This window comes from Cnephaeus nilssonii (genome assembly GCF_951640355.1).
Source record: "Cnephaeus nilssonii genome assembly, chromosome: 13".
Lineage (NCBI taxonomy): Eukaryota > Metazoa > Chordata > Mammalia > Chiroptera > Vespertilionidae > Cnephaeus > Cnephaeus nilssonii.
Window position 1 is genome coordinate 20,897,183 of NC_137084.1, and position 22,172 is coordinate 20,919,354.

The following is a 22,172-nucleotide window of genomic DNA, read 5'->3' on the forward strand; positions in this document are numbered from 1 at the left end:
CACCTCTCCCCCGCACCAGAGAGGTGTTACCAGATGGGACAGCCCCCTGAGCCTGTGGGAGAGGACTGTCCCCAACCTGGATCCTTGAATTCTCATATAAATGAATTTATATGAGACCTTGACTGTGTTGTGAAAAGCCAATTTAGTAAAGCAATTAAAGCATGCATCTTTATTGAAAAAAGCAACAGCAAGGCAAGCAAACCTACACATCTGGCTTATGAAGGATAGACAGGCTCTCAGCTAATCTGAAGAGCAAATTGGGTCTGAGGTGTTATATACCCTCCTGTCTGTAGGCTTCAAAATTCCTCTGCTGACTATTTTGGTACAGATTAAATCTCAAGGACCCCTTTTTTTACTTTGTTGTGGCCTTCCCAGAATTCATGAAAAGCACCTGACAACTTTATCTTGCCAAGCCTTGAGACTGCTGAATTCTCTGCTTAGGGAGTAAAATGGCCTTTTTTTCCTTTCCCCTTTCTCCCTCCCTTTCTGCATTCTCTCATTAGGAAGGTTGTGGTTTTTTTTAATTTGTGTGTGTGTGTTTTTTAACCATTTGCTCTGTGTCCTTGGGTGGGAAAGATAATGGCTTGCTAGTTACAAGCTGGCTGCAAATTGCCCACACTGTTTGGCCTTATTTTAACTTTCCTGCCTCAGTTGCCCTATTCCTCCTGCCCTGGAATCTTGTAACACTATTAGGCAGCTCACATCCTTTGGCTACAGCTCTTGCTGCTATAGTAACATGGTTCATGCCCCTTGTCCCTTAAGTCTTAGGAGAACAGCTTCATTCTATTGTTGGTTCCCAAGTTTGTCAACAGACTTTTTGGTCCCCAGGAACCTGCCCAGATTTCTATAATTGGTCCTTCACTAATCTTCCTTCAATTAAACAGGTTAACACTGCCTTCTATTTTCTTCCTGGATCTTAAGTAATACAAGAATGCACAAAAGTATGCTTGCCCAAAGTGAGTGGGATCAGTGTAAAGAGACTGAATCTTATAGGGATACCCGGTTCTCTCTAGGTGAAGAGGGATAATAATCCATTCACAGAACTACCTTTCTCTAACAAGAGAACTTTGAGTCCCGACAAGTTCCCCACTCCTGGAAGTGTTCAGAACTGACAGGGATGCCATAGAAGGGACGTGAGCAGCATTTGATGCGTGAGAAGGGTTAAACTAGATACGCAGCCTCCATATCTGTTTCAGCCTTTAGTTTCATATTCTCTTATTCTTGGCAGTTCTTTCTAAAACCAAGACAGTGGGTGTCTTATTTTGGTTCCCCAAAAAACAGACCTGATCAATTCCCGTGTGTTTCTCCCAAGGCATCAAGCAAAACCTTTTCTTCTCCACAGTTAACACTTACCCAATTGAACTGCGGTTAATTGGTTCCTTGTCAATTACAGGAAGTAAATGTGGGTGGGGAAGTTGAGTTCTAGGCAGCTGCACGTAGGAGAAGGACTTTGGATCTTTCTAAACATACCAACCACCTGAAACCAGTGCGTTTGTTCTTTCAAGGGAAAAACAAGTTGCCTTCAACAAGCCAGGGGGAAGAGAGGCAAGAGAGACAGCCACTGGCAGAACAAAGTGAGTATACTTAACTTAAGGGTTTCTATCTGTAGCTCAGGGATGCTGATAAGGTTTTCTTGCCACATTACACTTACGATAACTCTGGATGTGGATAAGAGCCCATTGCAGGGTTTATTGTACTAGCTTTGGGGGTCTGTTCCAAAAAAGAGAAAGAAAATTTCAGTCTGGTTATACACTTTGCTCTCAGCCTTGTCAGACCCTGATCAGGGACCCCAGCCATGCCATGCCAGACTTCTGACCTATACAGACATGAGCTAATAAATGAATTTCTAATTTCTAATGCGAAGTGCTATCCTTTAAGAAAAATCAGGAAGACTTTTCGACCAGAGAAATTGTTCAAATTCTCTGCTTCATAGAACCCTAAATTGGAAATTTAGTTGCTTCCGGGTATGTTACTACAATTCGCTTTAACGTTTTCTCTAAAGTTCCTGCATGAAACAAGAGTTCTTTGTCTTTAGTTACCTTCTCTATAAAACAAGAGTAGTACTATATTATCTCCCCCACAGAGTTATTATGAAAATTAGGGGCTACGTGTATAAAGATCTGTGAGAGCAGCTTAGAAACAAACTATAGTGAAAGTGATATGATATGAAGTTACTTATTAGATACTCAGTTACTTACCAGATAGTTGTTATCTATATAATAAAAGCGTAATATGCTAATTAGACCAGACATCCTTCTGGATGTCTTTCCTTCCAGACAAAGCTGCGGTGGGCGGAGGCCGAGGCAGAGGCGGCAGAGGCCCCTGGCTGCGGCAGGTGGGGGGCCGGGGCCAAGGCCCTTGCACAAATTTCTCGCATCGGGCCTCTAGTAACTAATAAATGTCACTGTTGTTTAGGATCTTAGACTCTTATAGAGGGGTAAAGTATTTTAGTAAATATATGTATATCAGTTTGTGGTATTGAGGAGAAAGTGCAAGTAGTGTCTGAAGAATAGGAAAATTCCTATATAATAAAAGCCTAATATGCTAAGTGTCTGGTCGTCTGTTCAACCAATCAAAGTGTAATATGCTAAGGATATGCTAAGGCAAATCAACCATTCACTATGATATGCACTGACCACCAGGGGGCAGACAGTCAACCAGTTGCTATGTCATGCACTGACCACCAGGGGGAAGATGCTCCAACTGGTACATTAGCTTGCTGCTGGGGTCCAGCCCATCAGGACTGAGCGAGACAGGTTGAACATGCCCTGGAGCCCTCCCTGGCTGGCCAACCTCCCGTGTCCCTCCCCAGTCCCGATCGTGCACCGGTGGGGTCCCTGGGCCTGGCCTGCGCCCTCTCACAATCCGGGACCACTCGGGGGATGTCGGAGAGCCAGTTTTGGCCTGATCCCACAGGCCAGGCCGAGGGACCCCACTGGTGCACAAATTCGTGTATCAGGACTCTAATAGATTATAAATCTCACCTGATATAATGAATGCACTCTCTCAGGTGGGAGACTCAATTCTGTGTGGTAAGTCATTTTAGAATGTTCTACAACTGAGAGCCCTACCAACATGGCTAATCAGCAGAGATGCCAACTTCTTGAGTATTTCTGAGGATGTACTATACCATCCTGTCTTCAAATCTATTTCTGTTATACTGCATATATGGGATTCTGTGAGTCATTACCGCTATCTAAAGTTTATTTAAAAGTTGCTTCCGGGTATGTTACTACAACTCACTTTCTTTTTCTCTAAATTTCCTGCATGAAACAAGAGTTCTGAATTCAAATGAAATGCTCAGTGGAACAAGCAAAGTAAATTTAACTTACTTTGTGTCTCTAAAAAAGAAGAAGAAAAAAAGAGAAAGACATTTTTAAAACCAGACCAGAATTCACAAGTGACCTAGAACATTGAGCAGTATGAGCTCCTCAGTGAATATACTCAGCCCTGGCAATGGGCTTCCTTGGAGGATAAGGATCTCCACTTAATGAATATTTACATGACTGGGACCTCATATCCACACTCCCAGCCTCAGTGTACTTTTGAGAGAGAGAGAGAGAGAGAGAGAGAGAGAGAGAGAGAGAGAGAGATTTGAAATAGGGGATTTCATATCCACACTCCCAGCCTCAGTGTACTTTGGCAGAAATTGAGAGAATTTGACTCACTGTTCTCCAGGAGACTCTAGCTCTGCAATGTTGAAGTACCACTATGTGCAAAGCATCCTGCTAAGCATGATGAGAAATACAAAAATGACCTCTGTAGTGCCTACCCACGTTGAGCTTTAGTTTCCTCACATGTAAAACTGGGTTGGTGTGAGGATTCAGGATGTATTTGTTTTGTTTATTTATTAATTAAAAATGTTATCCAATTAATTGGGGTGACATTGGTTAATAAAATTATGTAGGTTTCAGGTATACATTTTTACAATACATCTTCTGTATATTGTATGTTTAGCACCTCAAGTCAACTCTCCTTCCATCACCATTTATCCCCATTTTACCCTCTTCTACCTCCCTCCCCCCTGCTTCCCTCTGGCAGTCTCCATACTGCATCTGTGCCCAGGAGTCTTTCCTTATTCTCTTTGCTTAACCCCTTCACCAATCTCATTCAGCCTTGCAGTGCGGTTTGATATCATAATTCCTCTAACTTTGTTCTTCTTTCTCAAGATTGCTGTGGCTCATTTGGGGTCTTTTGTGGTTCCATTTAAATTTTTGGAGTGTTTTATTCTAGGTCTGTGAAATATGCCGTTGGTGTTTTAATAGGAATTGCATTGAATCTGTAGATTACTTTGGGTAGTATGGACATTTTAATGATGTTGATTCTACCAATCTATGAAGTGGTATATTTTCCCACTTGTTTATATCTTCCTCTATCTCTTTTCTTAAAATCTTGTAGTTTTCGGTGTACAGGTCTTTTACCTCCTTGGTTAAGTTTATTCCTAAGTATATTAATTTTTTTGTTGCAATGGTAAATGGGGTTATTTTTTAAGTTTCTCTTTCTGAAAGTTCATTATCCTATATAATAAAAGCCTAATGTGCTCAGTGTTCAGTCAAACGGTTGGCTGTTCAACCAATCAAAGCATAATATGCTAATGATAAGCCAAGGCCACTCAACCGCTCGATATGATGTGCACTGACCACCAGGGGGAAGACACTCCAACCAGTAGGTGAGCTTGCTGCTTGGGTCCAGCCCATTGGGATGGAGCGAGATGGGCCAGACACCCTCCCGTGGTCCCTCCCAGCTGGCCAACCTCCTGCATCCTTCCGCGGCCCCAATTGTGTACCCTCGGCCTGGCCTGCACCCTCTCGCAATCCAGGACCACTCACGGGATATTGGAGAGCCAGTTTTGGCCCGATCCCGCAGGCCAGGCCAAGGGTCCCCACTGGTGCACCACTGGGCCTCTAATTGGTATATAAAAATGCCATGGATTTTGGGGTGTTAATTTTGTATCCTGCTACGTTTCCAAATTCATTTATTAAGTCTAGTAGCTTTTTGGTGGAGTCTTTAGGTTTTTCTATGTACAGTATCATGTCATCTGGGAATAATGAGAGTTTTACTTCTTCCTTTCCAATTTGGATGCCTTTTTATTACTTCTTCTTTTCTGATCACTGTGGCTAGCACTTCCAGTGTTATCTTATCTAATAATAGACAAACATGTAAATTGACCGTACCTCCGCTACACCCACCAGCCAATCAGGAGGGAATATGCAAATTAGAAAGACAAATATGGCAGCCGCCCAACTGCTCCAGGCACAGAGTGGCCGGGCGGGGCAGGACACTTGCTATGAGAGGGAGAGTGGGGGACGAGGGGATCTACAGGAGCGGCACTCCAGCCCCTCAGCGAAGACAAAGACTGCAGACTCCAGAGTCTGCAGCAAAGAAGAAGAAGGCAGACTCTGGCCAGAGTCAGAGTCTGCAGCAAAGGCAGCAGACTCTGGCTGGAGCAAAGGCCTGGGTCCTGGGTGCCAAAGGAAAACCGGTGCTGCAAGCCAAGGGAAGGAAGGCCTATTGCACGAATTTCTTTGTGCAGTGGGCCTCTAGTATTGAATAAGCATGGTGAAAGCAAGCATCCCTGTGTTCCTGATCTGAGGGAAAACGCTTTTAGTTTTTGCCCACTGAGTATGATGTTGGCTATGGGTTTATCATATATGGCCTGTATTATGTTGAGATATGTTCCCTCTATTCTCACTTTGCTGAGAGTTTTTATCATAAATGGGTACTGGATTTTATCAAATGCTTTTTGTGCATTTAAAGATATGATCATGTTGTTTATGTGGCATACCACATTTATTGATTTGTGGATATTGTACTTACTTTGCACCCCTGGAATAAATACCACTTGAGCATGATGTCTGATCTTTTTAATGGATTGCTGGATCTGATTTGCTAATGCTTTACTGAGGATTTTAGCATCTATGCTCATCAGGGATATTTACCTATAATTTTCTTTCTTTGTAGTGTCTTTATTTATTTTATTTATTTATTTATTTTATTTTTTATATATTTTATTTATTTTTTACAGAGAGGAAGGGAGAAGGATAGAAAGCTAGAAACATCGATGATGAGAGAGAAACATCAACCAGCTGCCTCCTGCACGCCCCCTACTGGGATGTGCCCGCAACCAATGTACATGCCCTTGACCGGAATCGAACCTGGGACCTTTCAGTCCGCAGACCAATGCTCTATCCACTGAGCCAAACCGGTTTCGGCTGTAGTGTCTTTATATGATCTTGGAATTAAGATAATGCTGGCCTCGTAAAATGAGCTTAGGAGTCTTACTTCCTCTTGAATTTTTTGGCATAATTTCAGAAAGCTAGGTGTCAGTTCTTTGAATGTTTGAGAAAATTCAACTGTGAAGCCCAGCAGGTTCAGGACTTTGGTTTGTTGGGATTTTTTTATTATTATTACTGCCTCAATTTCACTGGTTGTGATCTGTCTACTCAGATTATCTGATTCTTCCTGATTCCGTTTTGGAAAATTATACATGTCTGGGAGAGTGTCCAATTTGTTGGAATATAGTTGTTCATAATATGTTCTTACAATCCTTTGTATTTCTTTTGTGTCAGTTGTTAGTTCTCCTCTTTCATGTCTGATTTTATTTATTTGGGTTCTCTCTCTCTCTCTCTCTCTCTCCCTCTCTCTCTCTCTCTCTTAATACATTTTTATTGATTTCAGAGAGGAAGGGAGAGGAAAAAAGAGATAGAAACATCAGTGATGAGAGAATCATTGATTGGCTGCCTCCTGCATGGCCTCTACTGGGGATTGAGCCTGCAACACGGGCATGTGCCCTTGACTGGAATTGAACCCGGGACCTTTCAGTCCGCAGGCGGATGCTCTAACCACTGAGACAAACCAGCTAGGGCCTCTCTCTTTTTTTCTTGAGGAGTCTACTTAAAGATTTATTGATTTTTATATTTTCACAGAATCTGCTCTTGGTTTCATTGATCTTTTGTATTTTTTTTTTTCTGAGTCTATTTATTTCACCTCTGGTTTTTATTATTCCCATCCTGTCCTTCTACTCACTTTGGGCTTTGCTTGTTCCTTTTTCAGTTTCTTAAGTGTAAAGTTAGATTGTTTATTTGAGATTTTTATTGTTTCTTGAGGTAGGCCTATAATGCTATGAATTTTGCTCCTAGGACTGCTTTCCCTGTGTCCCATAGATTTTTGGTTGTTGTGTGCTCATTTTCATTTTTTTAATGTATCTTTTTATTTCTCTCTTGATCTCATTGTTAACCCATTCATTGTTTAGTAACACATTATTTAGCCTCCATATCTTTGCGTATTTTCCAGTTGTTTTCTTGTGATTGATTTTTCGAAAGTGCTCTCTAACTGCTATCTAATATCTCTAAAAAAGAATTAATAAACTCATAGGGGGTTGAGATGCTCATCTTTTCAATGTAAATATTAGTGCACATGTGAGAGATGACTCTATTGCATTTCTTTTTTAGCAGCATGAATCCAATGACTTCAGCAGGCCCCCAGGCCAATACTGTGTTTGTGGAAGCACCCCACAATGGACGTCCTGTGATCCCCGGAAACATGTCTCAGGTGCCCCGATATCCACTCAACCAGCCTCAAGTCCACATAATTTCTGGGAACCCACCTGGTTTGGAGCCACCTGTATATATGCAACTTAACCAGGGATCCTTTAAAGAGGGCAAAGTTTTAGGGGTAAGTGAGATTTCACACTGTGTGCACTGGCCACGTGGCTGGAGTCAGGGGTGGGAGGAGGTTCGGAAACACAGAATCTCCAAATCCAGCAGGTGGGGCTGGAGCTGACCCAGCCTTGCCAAACTCAGGTCTATTAAGAAGCTCAGCTCTACAGCATCACCAGGGCCTCTGGGTGGGACCTTGTATTATCTCTCTTGGGCATTTTAGGAAAAAGAAAGAAAGGCAACAAAGAAGCAGTAAATTGGAATGTTGGTCCTGTTGCCAGCACCCATGTTGGCCCATGTGGCCTCTGGAAGAAGTGGGTCCAGTGAGACAGAAGGTGGATTCTAAACCCAATTTGTTTGAATGGAATCTCTCTCCAATGGGAACAAAATAAGAGCTCACGCTGATGTTCCCCCAAATGGCTGTCCTGTGTGGGAAAGGGGGAAGCCCATTTCACTGCATGGTTGAATGATGACCACGGATTCTGATCCAGGATGCTCAGGTTGAAATCCTAACTCCACCCCCATATACTACTCATAGTAATGTCAAATGATATAAAAACACCCAATAATTCCATTTATGAGACTTTGTCCTGCAGCCATCCCTGTACACACGAGAAATATGACATGTATGCCGTTTTTTTTATCGAAGCATGTCTTGTGATAGAAAAAGAACTGAAATACCTATCAATGAAATACTGGTTAAATCAATGTATTGTACATACAAAGAATGAAATGTGGAGGTTAAAAAGAAACCTCCTTGTACAATGATAAGGACATACCCACAAGCTATATAATTAACTTGGGGGTGGGTTAAGAGCAGACATGGTGTGTAATTTGCTACCATTTGTGCAAATTTAAGGAAATAATGTACTTGTATTCACTGCCATTTTTGTAGTACATACACACATACATATACATATGGATGTGTATATACCATCTGGATAAGAATATGTATTAGTTTCCTAGAACTTCCATAACACAGTACTGCAAATGAGGTGGCTTAGAACACTTAGAAATTTACTGTCTCACCATTCTAGAGGCCAGAAGCTTGTAATTAAGGTATCCATGGGGCCATGCTCCCTCCAGAGGCTCTAGGGGTCGATCTGTTCCAGGCCAGTCTCCTAGCTTCCAGTAGGTCCTTGGCTTGTGGCAGCAAAGGCATTCTTGGCATTCTCCTGGGTTCACTCTTCACAGGGCATTCCTTTAAAAGGATAGCAGTCATATTGGGACCACCCTATTCCAGTACACCTCATTTTACCTAATTACATCTGCAGCAACCCTATTTCCAGATGAAATATCATTCTGAGGCCCTGGAGGCTTGAACTTCAAGATACTAATTTGATGGGAGAGATGCAGATACATTTCAGTCCTAAACCATATCACCAAAATAAGAGATGAGCACAAAGACTTAATCTACAGAGATGTTTATCGCAGTGTTGTTTATGATATGAAAACGGAAACAATCTTACCTGCCCAATATCCCTGTTCCAACTACTTCACAGATCATCCACACAATGGAATGTGGGAAATCCTTAAAAAGCATATGTTTAAAGAATACTTAATACCATGGGGATGTGTTCAGGATGGAATATTATTAAGTTAAATATGCAGGGCCATTTTGTATTAACACTATATATTATTGGGGGGAAAATAACAATGGAGGGCTATACACCAAAATGTAAGTGATTGTAATTCTTTGAGTTGGGGGAAATTATGGCAAGTTTTATTTTTATATTACTCATATAACTTTTTAGACCAAGAAAAGGAAATATTTTTTAAAATAAGAAGGAGGCAAAGCAGTGTGAGGGGTGGGGACTGTGGGCAGGATCCAGTCTCAGAAACAAAGGTCTCAACTTCTGGCTCCCCTGACAGGCCATCCAGATCGTGATCGGCCTGATACACATTGGCCTGGGCAGCATCATGGGGACCATCATCGCTGGGAACTACTTAGCTATCTCATTCATCGGAGGCAATCCCTTCTGGGCAGGTATCTGGGTAAGTAATGTGAGTTGCCCTGCAAGTGAGTTCCAAAAAGTGCCAATACACAGAGGCCCACCTTGGCAAGTTGTGTACTTTGCAACAGAAGTTTTCCAGCAAGAGAGCACGTGGGCTGTGAACCCAGCTCCCGCTTTATTCACCAAGAACATTAGTTCACTTGGGCAGCCAGAACAAATACCACAGACTGGATGGCTAAACAACATATTTTTATTATCTCACTAGAGGCCCAGCGCACAAAATTGTGCGGGTAGGGTCCCTAGGGCCTAGCCTGCTGCAATCAGGGCCATCTTCTGCCCGTTTGCCAGTCCCTAGGCCGCATGCCACCTCCATCGCCAGGCTGTCAGGCCATTGGGATCAGCAGCTCATCCCCAGCTGCTCCGGGGCTCAGGCCTGCGGAAAAGCAGGCGTTGGTGACTTCACCTCCATGTGCTTGTGCCGGGCCGGCCGTTGTTGGAACATGCTGCCCATTCTGGGCCACTCACGCCGGGGCAGGTAGGTCGTGGGTGCGCTCTGCAGCTTCCGTCAGCGCCTCAAGCCCGGCAGCAGCGGCAGCAGCGGTGGTGGCACCCAGGTGAGTGGCCCCGAGCAGGCAGCATGTTCCATCAGTGGCCAGCCCGGCACATGCGATTGGAGGTGAAGTCACCGGCGCCTGCTTTCCCACAGACTTGAGTCCCGAGCAGCTGGGGATGAGCTGCTGATCCCAACGGCCTGACAGCCAGCCTGTTCCTCCCGCCACCCACCCCGATTCCCCTGTTCACCATCGCTGATCCATCAGAGCTGGGGGCCTGGAGCAGGGACCAAGTGGTCAGCCGTTCAGCCCGCTTGCCAGTCCCTAGTCCCGCCCCACCCCGCTCGTGAGCCAGGGAGAGGGGGGGAGGGACCGAGAGGTGCTCAATGCACCTCATGGTGACCAGTTGTTTGGTCATCACAGTCATCACGGACACTAGTTTTTTATGTACATAGATAGTTCTGGATGCTGGAAGTCTAAGATCAAGGTGTGGACAGGGTTGTTTCTCCTGAGGCCTCTCTCCTTGGCGTGTAAATGACTGTCTTCCTCCCTGTGTCTTCACATGATCTTCCCTCTGTGTCTGTCTGTGTCCTCATAGCTCTTCATATAAGAACATCAGTTATATTGGATTAGAACCAACCTGTATGACCTCATTTAACCTTAATCACCTCTTTAAAGGCCCTATCTTCAAATACAATGCTCCTCAACTTAGGATGGGGTTACATCCCCAAAACCCCATCATAAATTGAAAATATCCTGCATCCAAAGTGCATTAAATTCTACACTGTACACAATGGGTTGATTGTGTGGCTGACAGGGAGCTGAGGCTGGCTACTTCTGTACAGCATCACCAGAGAGTATCTTAGCGCATATAACTCACCCTGGAAAAGATCAAAATTCAAAATCCAAAGAACAGTTTCTACTAAATGCATATCATTTTCACACCATTGTAAAGTAAAAAAAATAAATAAATAAGTCCAACTATAGTGAGTCTGGAAACAACCATACAGTCACATTTGGAGGTCCTGGGTGTTAGGACCTCAAAAGATGGATTATGAGGAGACAAAATTCAGCTCATATACCAAGTGACAACCCTGTAAGGCACCATTGTCCCAAGTGGGCACCTTTTCTAATGAGCCCAACTCAGAGGTCAGGAAACCTTTTCCTACTCCATCAGCCAAGCGCTCACATGCTCTTCAACACAAGCCCAAGGCTGGAGCTCCAGAAGAAAAATGTTTCCATCAGGAGTTAAGAGTGGCTGCCCAGCAACAAAACAGTCATTAAAATTAAACAGTAGGGATCAACCTGGAATCTACAGATTAATATTTTGTAGTAACATTAGGTTTTTTTTCTGGAAAAGCCCATAGTTTTTATCACATTTTCAGGGTGATCTGGAACCCCTTAAAAGGTTAAGAACCGCCCTAACCGGTTTGGCTCAGTGGCTAGAGTATCGGCCTGCAGACTGAAAGGTCCCAGGTTCGATTCAGGTCAAGGGCAGGTACCTTGGTTGCAGGCACATCCCCAGTGGGGGGTGTGCAGGAGGCAGCTGATTGATGTTTCTCTCTCATTGATGTTTCTAACTCTCTATCCCTCTCCCTTCCTCTCTGTAAAAAATCAATAAAATATATTAAAGAAAATAAGGTTAAGAACCATAGGTCCTTTCTCTTCTCCAGTGTATTGCCTTTATGGTCCTTTTACATTCTTCCTAGTGTCGTCCTTTCTACACACACACACACATATACACACACACTCAATCTCTCCTCCTCCCCTCCTACCACCCATCTCCTTTTCTCCCTGCTATAACGTAGTCTGTTTCTCAACTTGAACACTTATCTGTGATTCAAAACAACTTTTCTCAACAATAGTAAAACTCCAGCCCGAGCTGAGTTGCTCAATGGTTAGAGCAATGCTCTGGAACTGAAGGGTTTCGGGTTCAATTCCGGTCAAGGACACATGTTGCAGGCTCATCCCCACCTGCAATTGGGGCCCGTGTGGGAGGCAACCAATCGATGTTTCTCTCTCTTTCTGTCTCTCCCCCTGGCTTTCACTTTGTAAAAATCAATGGAAAAAAATATCCTAGGATGAGGATTAGCAACAATAACAACAAAAAAAAAAACAAGTATTAAAACTCCAAAGTAACCTGGACATGAACCCAAGTCACCGTACACCATAAGAATTAAATAAAATTGCCTAGAATTATCTTCCACCTTCACGCCCACACAGCATCTGCAAAATCGCAGGGCTTATGTTCTTGGGGGCACTTTTGTCTGAGTACCTCCTCTGAGTCATCTTCTGAGGCTGAGTTCTCTCTACTCTGCATAAACCCAGAGTTGGAGCTCAGCCAACCACAGATACTTGTGTATATAACAGATTTCAGTGGAGTTTGGGGCAATGGAGAAGACTAACACCACAGCCACAAAACAGTTTCTTACCGCATACCACTTCAGTGTTCAATTCCCTTAAGCACCTCAAATGCCTTCCTGGCCATCTCCCCTTCACCAGGCTACTCAGGTGCCCTCAGCCCTTAGGACAGCACTCTCCCTTTGTTCTGCAGGGCACTTTTACCTTTTGTTGCCTTCTTTTAAAAAAAATATATTTTCTTTTATTGTAGAGAGAGAGGAAGAGAAACATTAACGTGAGAGAAACATCAGTCGGCTGCCTCCTGCACACCCCTATTAGGTAATGAGCCTTTAACCTGGGCATGTGCTCTGAGGAGGAATCAACCCGGCAACATTTTGGTATATAGGACAGCGCTCAATCAACTGAGCCACACTGGTCAGGGCCTTTGTTGCCTTCTTGACTCCAGGACTATCTATTTCCTAAAGATCATTAAGGTCCTCCTCAAAACCAAAGGCTCGTCTCCTTGGGCACCTCAAAAGGATCAGAAGGGATGTTAGAAGTCCAGCCTTCTGTTTCCATTCTTCTGCATCATGTCTGTATAAAAAGAAGGACGTAATATTGATATTTATTTTTCCACTTATGGGAACATGGCATTCCTCTTACAAGGCACAAGTGGCTAGAGTTAGTTTTCATTGTGACCATCCATTTCCATTCCAAGGCACAGGCATCTACACTGAGCTGGAGTAAGTATAGGATGAGGGTTAAGAATATGAGATCTGGAGTCAACTACCTGAATTTGATTCCAAGAAAAGCTATTTGCTGAATGATCTTAGATGAGTTATTCAAAATCTCTAAGTCTCAGTCCACCCCTCTATAAAATGGGAATAATGGTGATGCTTGATGGGCCATTGTGCAGTTAAGTAAGGCAAAGTTAAGAGCACTTCATGTAGGGCTCAGAAAAGCTTCCATTAAACCATAGCTGATGTCCTCTCAGACTCTCGCTGACAGCAGGGAATCCCATTACCATTATGCCTGCAGAACATCAGTGTTGAAATAAAAGCACACAATCTACCCTGTAGCCCTCATAGTTGATCTTGGGCATCACAGAGATGCAACATTTTTCTGACTAACTAAGAGGTACTCAGCAAATTGATGTTGGGCTTCTATCTAAAAGCAGTGAAAATATGGAACCCCTTCCTTCTTCCCTCAAGAGCCCCCATGCCTGATTGAATCCTTTTAGGAGGCCAACAAGATGTGCATGTGGGAAAATAAAAGGCAAGAAATGGAGTAATTTTATTGAGTATCTACCATGTACAGGATCTACCATGGGCAAGATATACCAAATGCTAGATGCAAGGGACTGATTATCTCAATAACAATTAGGAAGACAAATAGTATTTTCAATTTTTTAAGAGGAAATATACACTTAGAGAAATGAATAACTTATCCAAGATCATGAGAGTTTCAAGTTAAAGTTTAAAACCAGGTGTACTGGATTCTAAAATACATATTTATCCCAATTCACTGCCCTATAAGGGGTGTAAAATAGTCTTTCCTTCCTTCCTTCCTTCCTTCCTTCCTTCCTTCCTTCCTTCCTTCCTTCCTTCCTTCCTTCCTTCTTTCCCTCCTTCTTTTCTCCTCTCTCTCTCCTCAGTTGAGTGGGAGATCCCAACAGAGGATCCTAGGGTGTATGAGAGAACATATGTGTAACCAGAAACAAAGAAGCCTGAAGGTGGGGTCCTGAACCAATCTCTTTCTAAACTCCCTCTCTTCTGTGCCAGTTCATCATTTCAGGATCCCTCTCAGTGGCATCAGAACAGCAACCGGGATCTTCTTGCCTGGTAAGTCCCATCCTGAGACAGGCTCTCCCAACTGTGAACCCCTAGAAGACACACACAACAAGGGAAAGGAGCTCACACGCAATGCCTCCCTCATCTTTGCACCTACTTATAACCAGACACAGGACACTGACACGCATGCTCACTCATACTCACTTACAAGACCACATCAACCTGGACAGAGTCACAAATGAGAGTCCAGAAGATTCGGTGGAAGGAAGGGTAGCATCAGGGTGTGGAGAGTCGGAGAGAATAACTTTCCTAAGATCTTACAAGAGGAGGCAGAAAGCTACCTGGGGTGCAGGGCTGCCCTCCAGCAGAGCAGGCACTGACTGCCTGCAGCACACAGAGCCCAGTGCCAGACATTTCTACAGGGAAGCCAGGGGAGGCTCACAGGGCAGCTTCCCTAAGGAATCCTGCCCAATAAGCTCTGTGAATCAACGTGAGCAAGGCTTGGTGGTCCTCAAGCGTTGGACCAAGAAAGTACCTTGGCTTCTCTCACAAGCAGGTTATCTGGGGCAAGGGGCCCGAGAATGAACCAGTCCCAAACCAGATGAGATCTATTTTAAAATCTCCATAGGGAAGGTCAGTTCTGGGCATGCCTTTCTGCACATTTACCAGAATTTTGGAGCATGGAGCCTGTCACATCCCAAGACACTTGGGTTAAGTTTTCTGCCCATCTCCTGGGGGATAAATGGGTCAAGTGTTTCCCAAAGATTATTTTTTGGGGACACTTGTCCCATGAGACACTTTATGAAGATGGTTAGATAAACTTGGTAGGGGTGGAAATATCTATTTAGTAGTCCACTTCTGGAAGATCCATAATCCAAGTTAAAGGCTCTGTGAAGTCCTGCACAAGTCCTGTTGAACATTTTTCATCCCAGGTGTTTTCAAAGCTAATTTACCACCATTTTAATTTTTTGGAATAGTACACCTCTGGCTCCAGAACTAGGATTCTGGGAATTCACATTAAGAATCACAAGTTTAATCTATGTTCAACTCAACTACAATCATTTTTCTCTCACATCCTGACCCTCTGTGTCTTCTTCAGCTGAATGGAAGCTTGGGCTTGAACATCATCAGTGCAATCTGTTCTATGGTTGGAATCATGCTGTTCATCACAGAGCTGATTATCAACCCCCATCATTACTACTATCCCGACTACTATTTTCACTGGGGTATCGTGAGTATCCCTCTTGACCAATGCTCTTCTGGGGTCCAACTTAGCTATGTTTAGGAATTCCCCAAGCACCAAAGAAAACAGAGGTGTTGTCAGAATCAGAACAGAGTTTCAAGTGTGTAGCTTTATTGCTGTTACTCTAAGCATGTGACTTCTTAGTCTTGGTTTCTATCTTTATAAAACAGTACCATCAGTAGGTGAGTGGATAAAAAAGTTGGGGTACATTTACACCATGGAATACTATGCAGCAGTAATAAAAAGGGATCTCTTAGCCTTTGAGACAGCCTGGAGGGACCTGGAGAATATTACGCTAAGCGAAATAAGCCAGTCAGAGAAAGACAAGTATTACTTGATCTCACTCATATGTGGAATCTAATGCACTAAGTAAGCTATTGAACAAAATAGATCTAGAGACATAAAAGCATAGAACAGACTGTCGAATCTCAGAGGGAAGGCAAAGGTCAGTGGGTGGGAAGAGATCAACCAAAGAACTTGTTTGCATATATGTATAAACCATGGGCACAGACAATAGGGTGGTGGAGGCCGGGGGTGGGGGCAGGCTCTAAGCAGTCAATGGAAGAAAAAAGGGACATATGTAATACTTTCAACAATGAAGATTAAAAAAAAAAATACAGTTCCTACCTTATGACATTGTTGGGAGAATTAGATGCAGTTATACAGATAATGCACCGTACCAACAGGCTGCACCTCTACTCAATGCTTGCCTTCTTGCCCATTACTATGGACAAAGGGCTCGGCAAACGTGTGCAGAAAAGGATGGGGAGTGAATATTTAAGGCTTTGCAGACCATCTGGTCTCTGTTGCAAGTACTTAACCCAGTGTGAAAGCAGCCAGAGAATAGGCATAGACAAATGAACCAATTCATGCTGTAGACCCAAGCTATTCCATAGAAATCTAATGTAAGCCTCGTATGTGACTTAACATTTTCTAGTTGCCACATTTAAAAGTGAAAAAAAGTAACAGGTGAAATTAATTTGAATAATACATTTATTTAACCCAATTGATCTAAAATGTCATTTCAATATGTAATTTGTATTAAAAATTATTAATTTAATATTTTGCAAAGGTGCCACATCTTTGAAATCCAGTGTTGTTTTTGCATTTACACCACATCTCAAGTCCTCTGGTCCTAACAGATCTGAAAGTTCAGCTCTGGATGAGTCCCATGTAAACTCAATGTCTCCCTCTGCCCAGCGGCCCTGTCCTCTCTGCCCACTCAAGGTTATCACTCCATGTGCTTCTCCTCTCTCCCTTGCCCCCACTTCACCTCTACATCACTTTCCCCCTCTCGCTACAGATTTTCTATAAGCATCTAAACACACTTTTGTTTTTTCATCTTAAGAAACAAACCAACCTTGCTTGGTTACTTCAGCTTCCACCCCATTTCTCTGGCCCTCTCTGCAGATAATTCCTTAAAAGAATTGTCTACCTCACAGTCTCCAATTCTCTCCTCTCATAATCTCTTGAGCCCACTCTAGCCATATGTTCAGCTTCATTTCTCCAAAAGCTTCCTCTGCTCAAGGTCCCCCATCATTCCTCCTCTTTGGTGGACTCCCAGGCCCTGCAGCTGGTGTTCCTGCACCCACACTGGTTGCTCTCTTCTCTGCTCCTTTCGCTGGTTCTTGTCTTTCCCCCAACTTCTCACACTCAGTCCTCCATCTTCTTCTGCTTCTCTCTCTCCTCCCTGCCTTGGCAGTGGCATCCAGTCTGGTGACTTGAAACACTTTCTCTATGAAAATAACTCCAGTTGCATAGCTTCCCGCAAAACATCTCTAGCAAACTCCGGTCTCTTGTATCTAGTTGTCCATTCACCATCTTGAAGTTAACATATTCAAATCTCACCTCTAGGTTTTACTTCCTAAACCCTCTCTCAGGCTGCCTTTTGCAGGTTGATGGCAACTGAATCCTTGCAGTCAGTGAGGACAAAAACTTAGTGAAGTCATTGACCTGCTCTCTGTTTCCCACACCTCTCAGCAAACTCCTCAGGGAAGCCTGCTGGCTTCGCCTTTAAAATGCATCCAGAATCCAGCCATTTTCACCAGATTCTCAGTCACCACACTGGCTGGAGACACTACCAGCTGACTTCTAATCTCAGTTCTGCCGATGTCTGATCTTGGAAAGAGAATTCTTCCATTCTGGCCACCCACCCACCTCCTGCCTCAGTCTTGAACAAGGAGGGCTGGACTTCATAGCTTAGCAAAAGATGAGCTAAGGGATGGGTTACTGCAAGGGCTCACTAAGCATGAATTAATGCTCACCAAATAATAACTGAACTGCTTGAGGATCCCTTCTCCCCATGGAAAGGTGTTTGTTTCTTTCCAATTACAGTTGACGTACAATACTGGATTAGTGTCAGGTGCACAGCATAATAATTAGACACATATAATTAATGAGGTGATCACCCCAATAAAGACTTTACCCATATGACATCGTACATAGTCATTACAATGTATAATTGACTACATTCCCCATGCTATACTTTAATTTACTTCCCTATGACTATTTTATAACTGCTGATTTGTACTTCTTAATCCCTTCACCTTCTTCACTCAGCCTCCAGCTCCCCTCCCATTAGAAAGTTTTATTTAGGAAAGAATGTTTGTTGTTAAAAATATATTGGAAAAGGACCAGTTTCATTTGCAAAGGGCCCTTCTCCCTAAGCTTCTGTGGTTCCTTGACTAAGACATCATCATTCTGCTATGCCCTTGCCTGGACATATGTCCAAACCCACATCATTGAATCTTCTACTGAGAAACTACCTCTCCTTAGTGCCTCGAGGCACTATTTTTGTGTCTAACCATGTCTGATTTGAATTATAATTATCTACATCTTTATCTGGCATCCTCACTAGATTGTGCCTCTCAGGATGCTTTCTTAGCCATTCGTAGCAAACAGATGTTTAATAAATGCTTGCTAAATAGGAGGGAAGAAACGGAAAGTGAAAAGAAGGGGTCTCTCCATAAGAGAGAATTCTCTGAGCAGCCAGCTATCACCAATGCCGTTTTAAAAATCATAACTGACAAATATCTGTTTGGTACCTACCATGTGCCATGCACTTTCACTTTTATTCTCTCCTGTAATTGGAATCCAAATGGTTATTGGGCTCATTCATCTCTTGTCCTTTTATGATTAAAGTGGATTCTACCCAAACTCTCTCCCCAGATACTGTGGGAGACCCCATTTTCCTGAGCATTGCTGGAGAACAGCAAGGGATGGGCTTAGAATTCAGGGGTAGGGAACCTTTTTTCTGCCAAGGCCCATTTGAATATGTATAACATCACTTGCAGGCCATACAAAATTACCAACTTAAAAATTAACCTGTTATATTTGGTCAAACATTTAATTAACTTACCTCTAATGCTTTGCAGCTCCAGACCAAATGATTTCTTGGGCCTGGCCGGACGTTCCCCACCCCTGGCTTAGATGTCTCCTGGTGCTCACGTGAAATCTGCTGAATTAGTTCCATTAGGGGATCCTTCTACTGACTGTTTTCCCAAGCTATAAAGACAGTCCCAATTATTTCTCCCCACAAAATGCCATGGTCACAAGCCAGGAAGGTTGCTTTAGTAGCTGACTTTCTCTAAAGGTTCGGAGGGATGGTGGAGGGAACTACTGATACCTGGAGGTTAGACAGCCCTGCTTTGTAATGTGTTAATTTCTCACAAGATGCCTTTTCCTGCAGACTCCACCTTCCGGTCCCGTCATTTCCCTTCCCTCTCTGTGGCTTGTCCTTACTCCCAAATTTCTCTTCACTCTTACACAGAACAGTTTCACTCTTTCACTGTCTCACCCCAGACCCCATCCTTAGGTCTTGTGCCCTGGACCTAAAACAAGTCACCAAGGTGTCTCCCTAAACAATGTTTCCCTTAGAAGAACACAGGTCATAAGTGTTAAAATAAATTCTTTTACAAACACACTTGACCCTCACAAAACCTGGGGAGATCTTTTCTCCACGAGGCTGAGACGAGGTTAGAGGTCTTCCTCAAAGCCCTAGCCACGGTCCATTGCAGAGCCATGCTTTGAGCCAGACCTCGCACTCCCGGGGCAGCCCTCATGACCTCCGTGTTCCTCCTGGTTCTAGGGCCCTGGATTAGCTACTTCTGCCGTGCTGTTGATCTTTAGCCTCCTGGAGTTCTGCATCGCCTGCACGTGTGCCCACTTTGGCTGTCAACTACTCCGCCAGTCACAGAACAGCGTGAGTTTGTAGGATCTTCACAGGGTGTAAACATGCCCCAAAGAGCGAGGGGACCAGAGGGGCCTTCAGGCTCCCCGTCCTGCCCAGAATGTCTAAAGGCCTTTTTGCATACACGGTTCTCACTAATGCCCCTCCTGTGCCTCTCTTTTCCAGGGGCCGATGGTCTTCCAAACCGTCTACACCAATCCAGGACCAGTGAACTCGCCGCCATATCATGTCAATGTGGTCCAGGGCTCCCAATAAGCCAAAGGTTCTAGAAGCATCTTTCACTGGGACCAAAAGAAGAACTCCCTTTTCTGGGCTTCTGAAATTCAGCTTCTTCCTTCCCTGACAAACTAAGGAATGTGTTTCCCCAACTGTTGGCACCCTTGACTTCATTCTCTTCAGCCTGTAAATCATGCTGTTCCTCTGTTTAAAAAAAGGAGATAGGACTTTGAAGTGGATTTGAGCAAAGAGGTCCTCCATAAGACATCAACTTGTGGGACGTCCAGTGCACATATTTATTTACTTACCTGTGTGAGCTTATGAGTTAGCGGATCAAATGTCTAGACAACCCCAGCTTCATCCTCCCAATCATTCACTCACTGAATAAAAATGCACTGAGCATTTGATATGTTCCAGCCTCTCTATTCATGGCAGGAGGAGGGTGAACATGAGTGAACACACAAAGTCCTGGAACGTGTAAACCATTTGCTCCTAAGTGTCCTTATTTAAGGAAGATAAAACCTTGCAATTCATTAGCTGACTGTAAATTACTCAAATTGTTTGGCTTTGTTTAATTATTTTGTCTCAGTTTCCCTTATTCCACCTCTCAAGGAATTTCTCTATTCTAGCTTCCTCCTAGCCTGCCTCAATATTTACCAAGTTATTCTGCTCAATGCTTTTTTACTTGCATTATCTCATTTCATAGCCAAACATTACAGAGTGACATTATCTATGTCTTAAGAACAAGAAATATGAAAAACCTGGGACTCAGAAAGGCTAGGTGATTTTCCCAAGTCCATACCACTAGTAATTGTGGAAGCTGGATTTGAATCCATGTTCTCTGCCTCCATATTCCATGCTATTGGCCACCTCATCTTGTCATATCTATTTCCCTCATGGCCACAGGGGGGCACCAGGACCAATGAGCCTTGTGAGCCTTGGAGAGCAGTGAAAGGACCTGGGTGCAGGGTGTGAGTTGGAGTACTACACAGAGATGAGTAGGACCCTCCAGAAGTGCACTGGGCCATGAGGGAGATAGGGGCCATCAGAAAGGACAGCATGGCTCACTGGAAACTGAACTTGGGTTCCCAAACACTGGCACACCATGAAGCCAGGAAAGGGCTAGAGGAGAGCATTCATGGCAGGAGAACCAGTTCGAGTAAAGGCAGCCTCTGGCAAGAAAATGTAGACCATGGGAGGGGAGACTGTTAAAAGTCTCTGAGCATAGACAGATATGCTCAAAGGGGACGGTGAGTAGAGCAGGGCCCAGGGAAATCATTGAAGAGCGTTGTCCAATTCAGGGGGTAGAAAGGGCAGAGAGTGATGTAGGGGCTGCAGGCTGACAAGCCACAAGGAGGCTAGTTCTATGTATGGAAGACTTGAACCAATGCAGGACCAACCAGAGAGGGAAATCTTTAGTTTCTAGAGAAGTTTTGTTTTGTTCACTGATGTATTCCCAATGCTGGGTCATAGTTGGCCCCAGTATATATATTTTTGATATATTACTTGAAGGAATGACGGTTGAGTCGTCCCATTCAGACTCACAGAATTCATTACTAGACTGCTGTACTCAGATTATCCACAGGGAGGTACTATTGCAACACCTGCCTGCAAGGGAGAGAGCCCTCCAGGACTGTCAATTGGGTTTTCTTTTCAGACTCCTAGAATTCATTACTAGGATGCTGTTTCAGAATGCTCACAAGAGGCCAGTATTGCAACTAATCTATTACTAGGGTGCTGTTCTCAGAATGTCCACAAGAGGGGAGATTAAAAATGGTGGCAGAGTAAGTGGATACTACTCAGACATGCTCCCAGGACCAAACTGGAATTACAACTAAAATACAAAACACACACACACACACACCACCACCACCACCACCACCACCACCACCACCACCACCATCCTGAATAATCAACTGAAGACTAGCTGGAGATAACCCTGATAACCAAGGATGGAAAGTGGAGACCGCATAGAGACTGGTAGGAAGGGTGCAGGTGCAAAAGGTCTGGCCAGGCTCCCACAGACAGCAGCTGAAGTTCCGGAGAGATATCTCAGTGGTGGGATGGTGCCACTGAGACTCTGGGGTCTAATTCCCAAGCTGGGCCCCCCAGCAAAGAGCACCAGAAGTGGGAAAAGTGGCCACATAACATCTGGCTTTGAAAAGCAGCAGGGTTTATGTCTGTCAGGGAGAGATGGCTGGAAATGGCACCCTCTTAAAGGGCCAACACA

The 22,172-nt window shown here is 43.9% G+C and overlaps 1 protein-coding gene across 1 annotated transcript; it reads left to right on the forward strand.

Annotated features, from left to right (window-relative positions):
• Positions 1-1,512: 1,512 nt before the first annotated feature.
• On the forward strand, positions 1,513-19,981 carry LOC307109378 (membrane-spanning 4-domains subfamily A member 8-like; the record flags this gene model as incomplete). The annotated part of the gene is made up of 7 exons (XM_079788056.1): positions 1,513-1,574; positions 7,452-7,674; positions 9,531-9,662; positions 14,286-14,345; positions 15,394-15,525; positions 19,625-19,738; positions 19,892-19,981. The coding sequence occupies exons 2-7, from the start codon at positions 7,456-7,458 to the stop codon at positions 19,979-19,981; spliced, it is 747 nt and encodes a 248-aa protein (XP_079644182.1). The 5' UTR covers positions 1,513-1,574; positions 7,452-7,455.
• Positions 19,982-22,172: the final 2,191 nt, after the last annotated feature.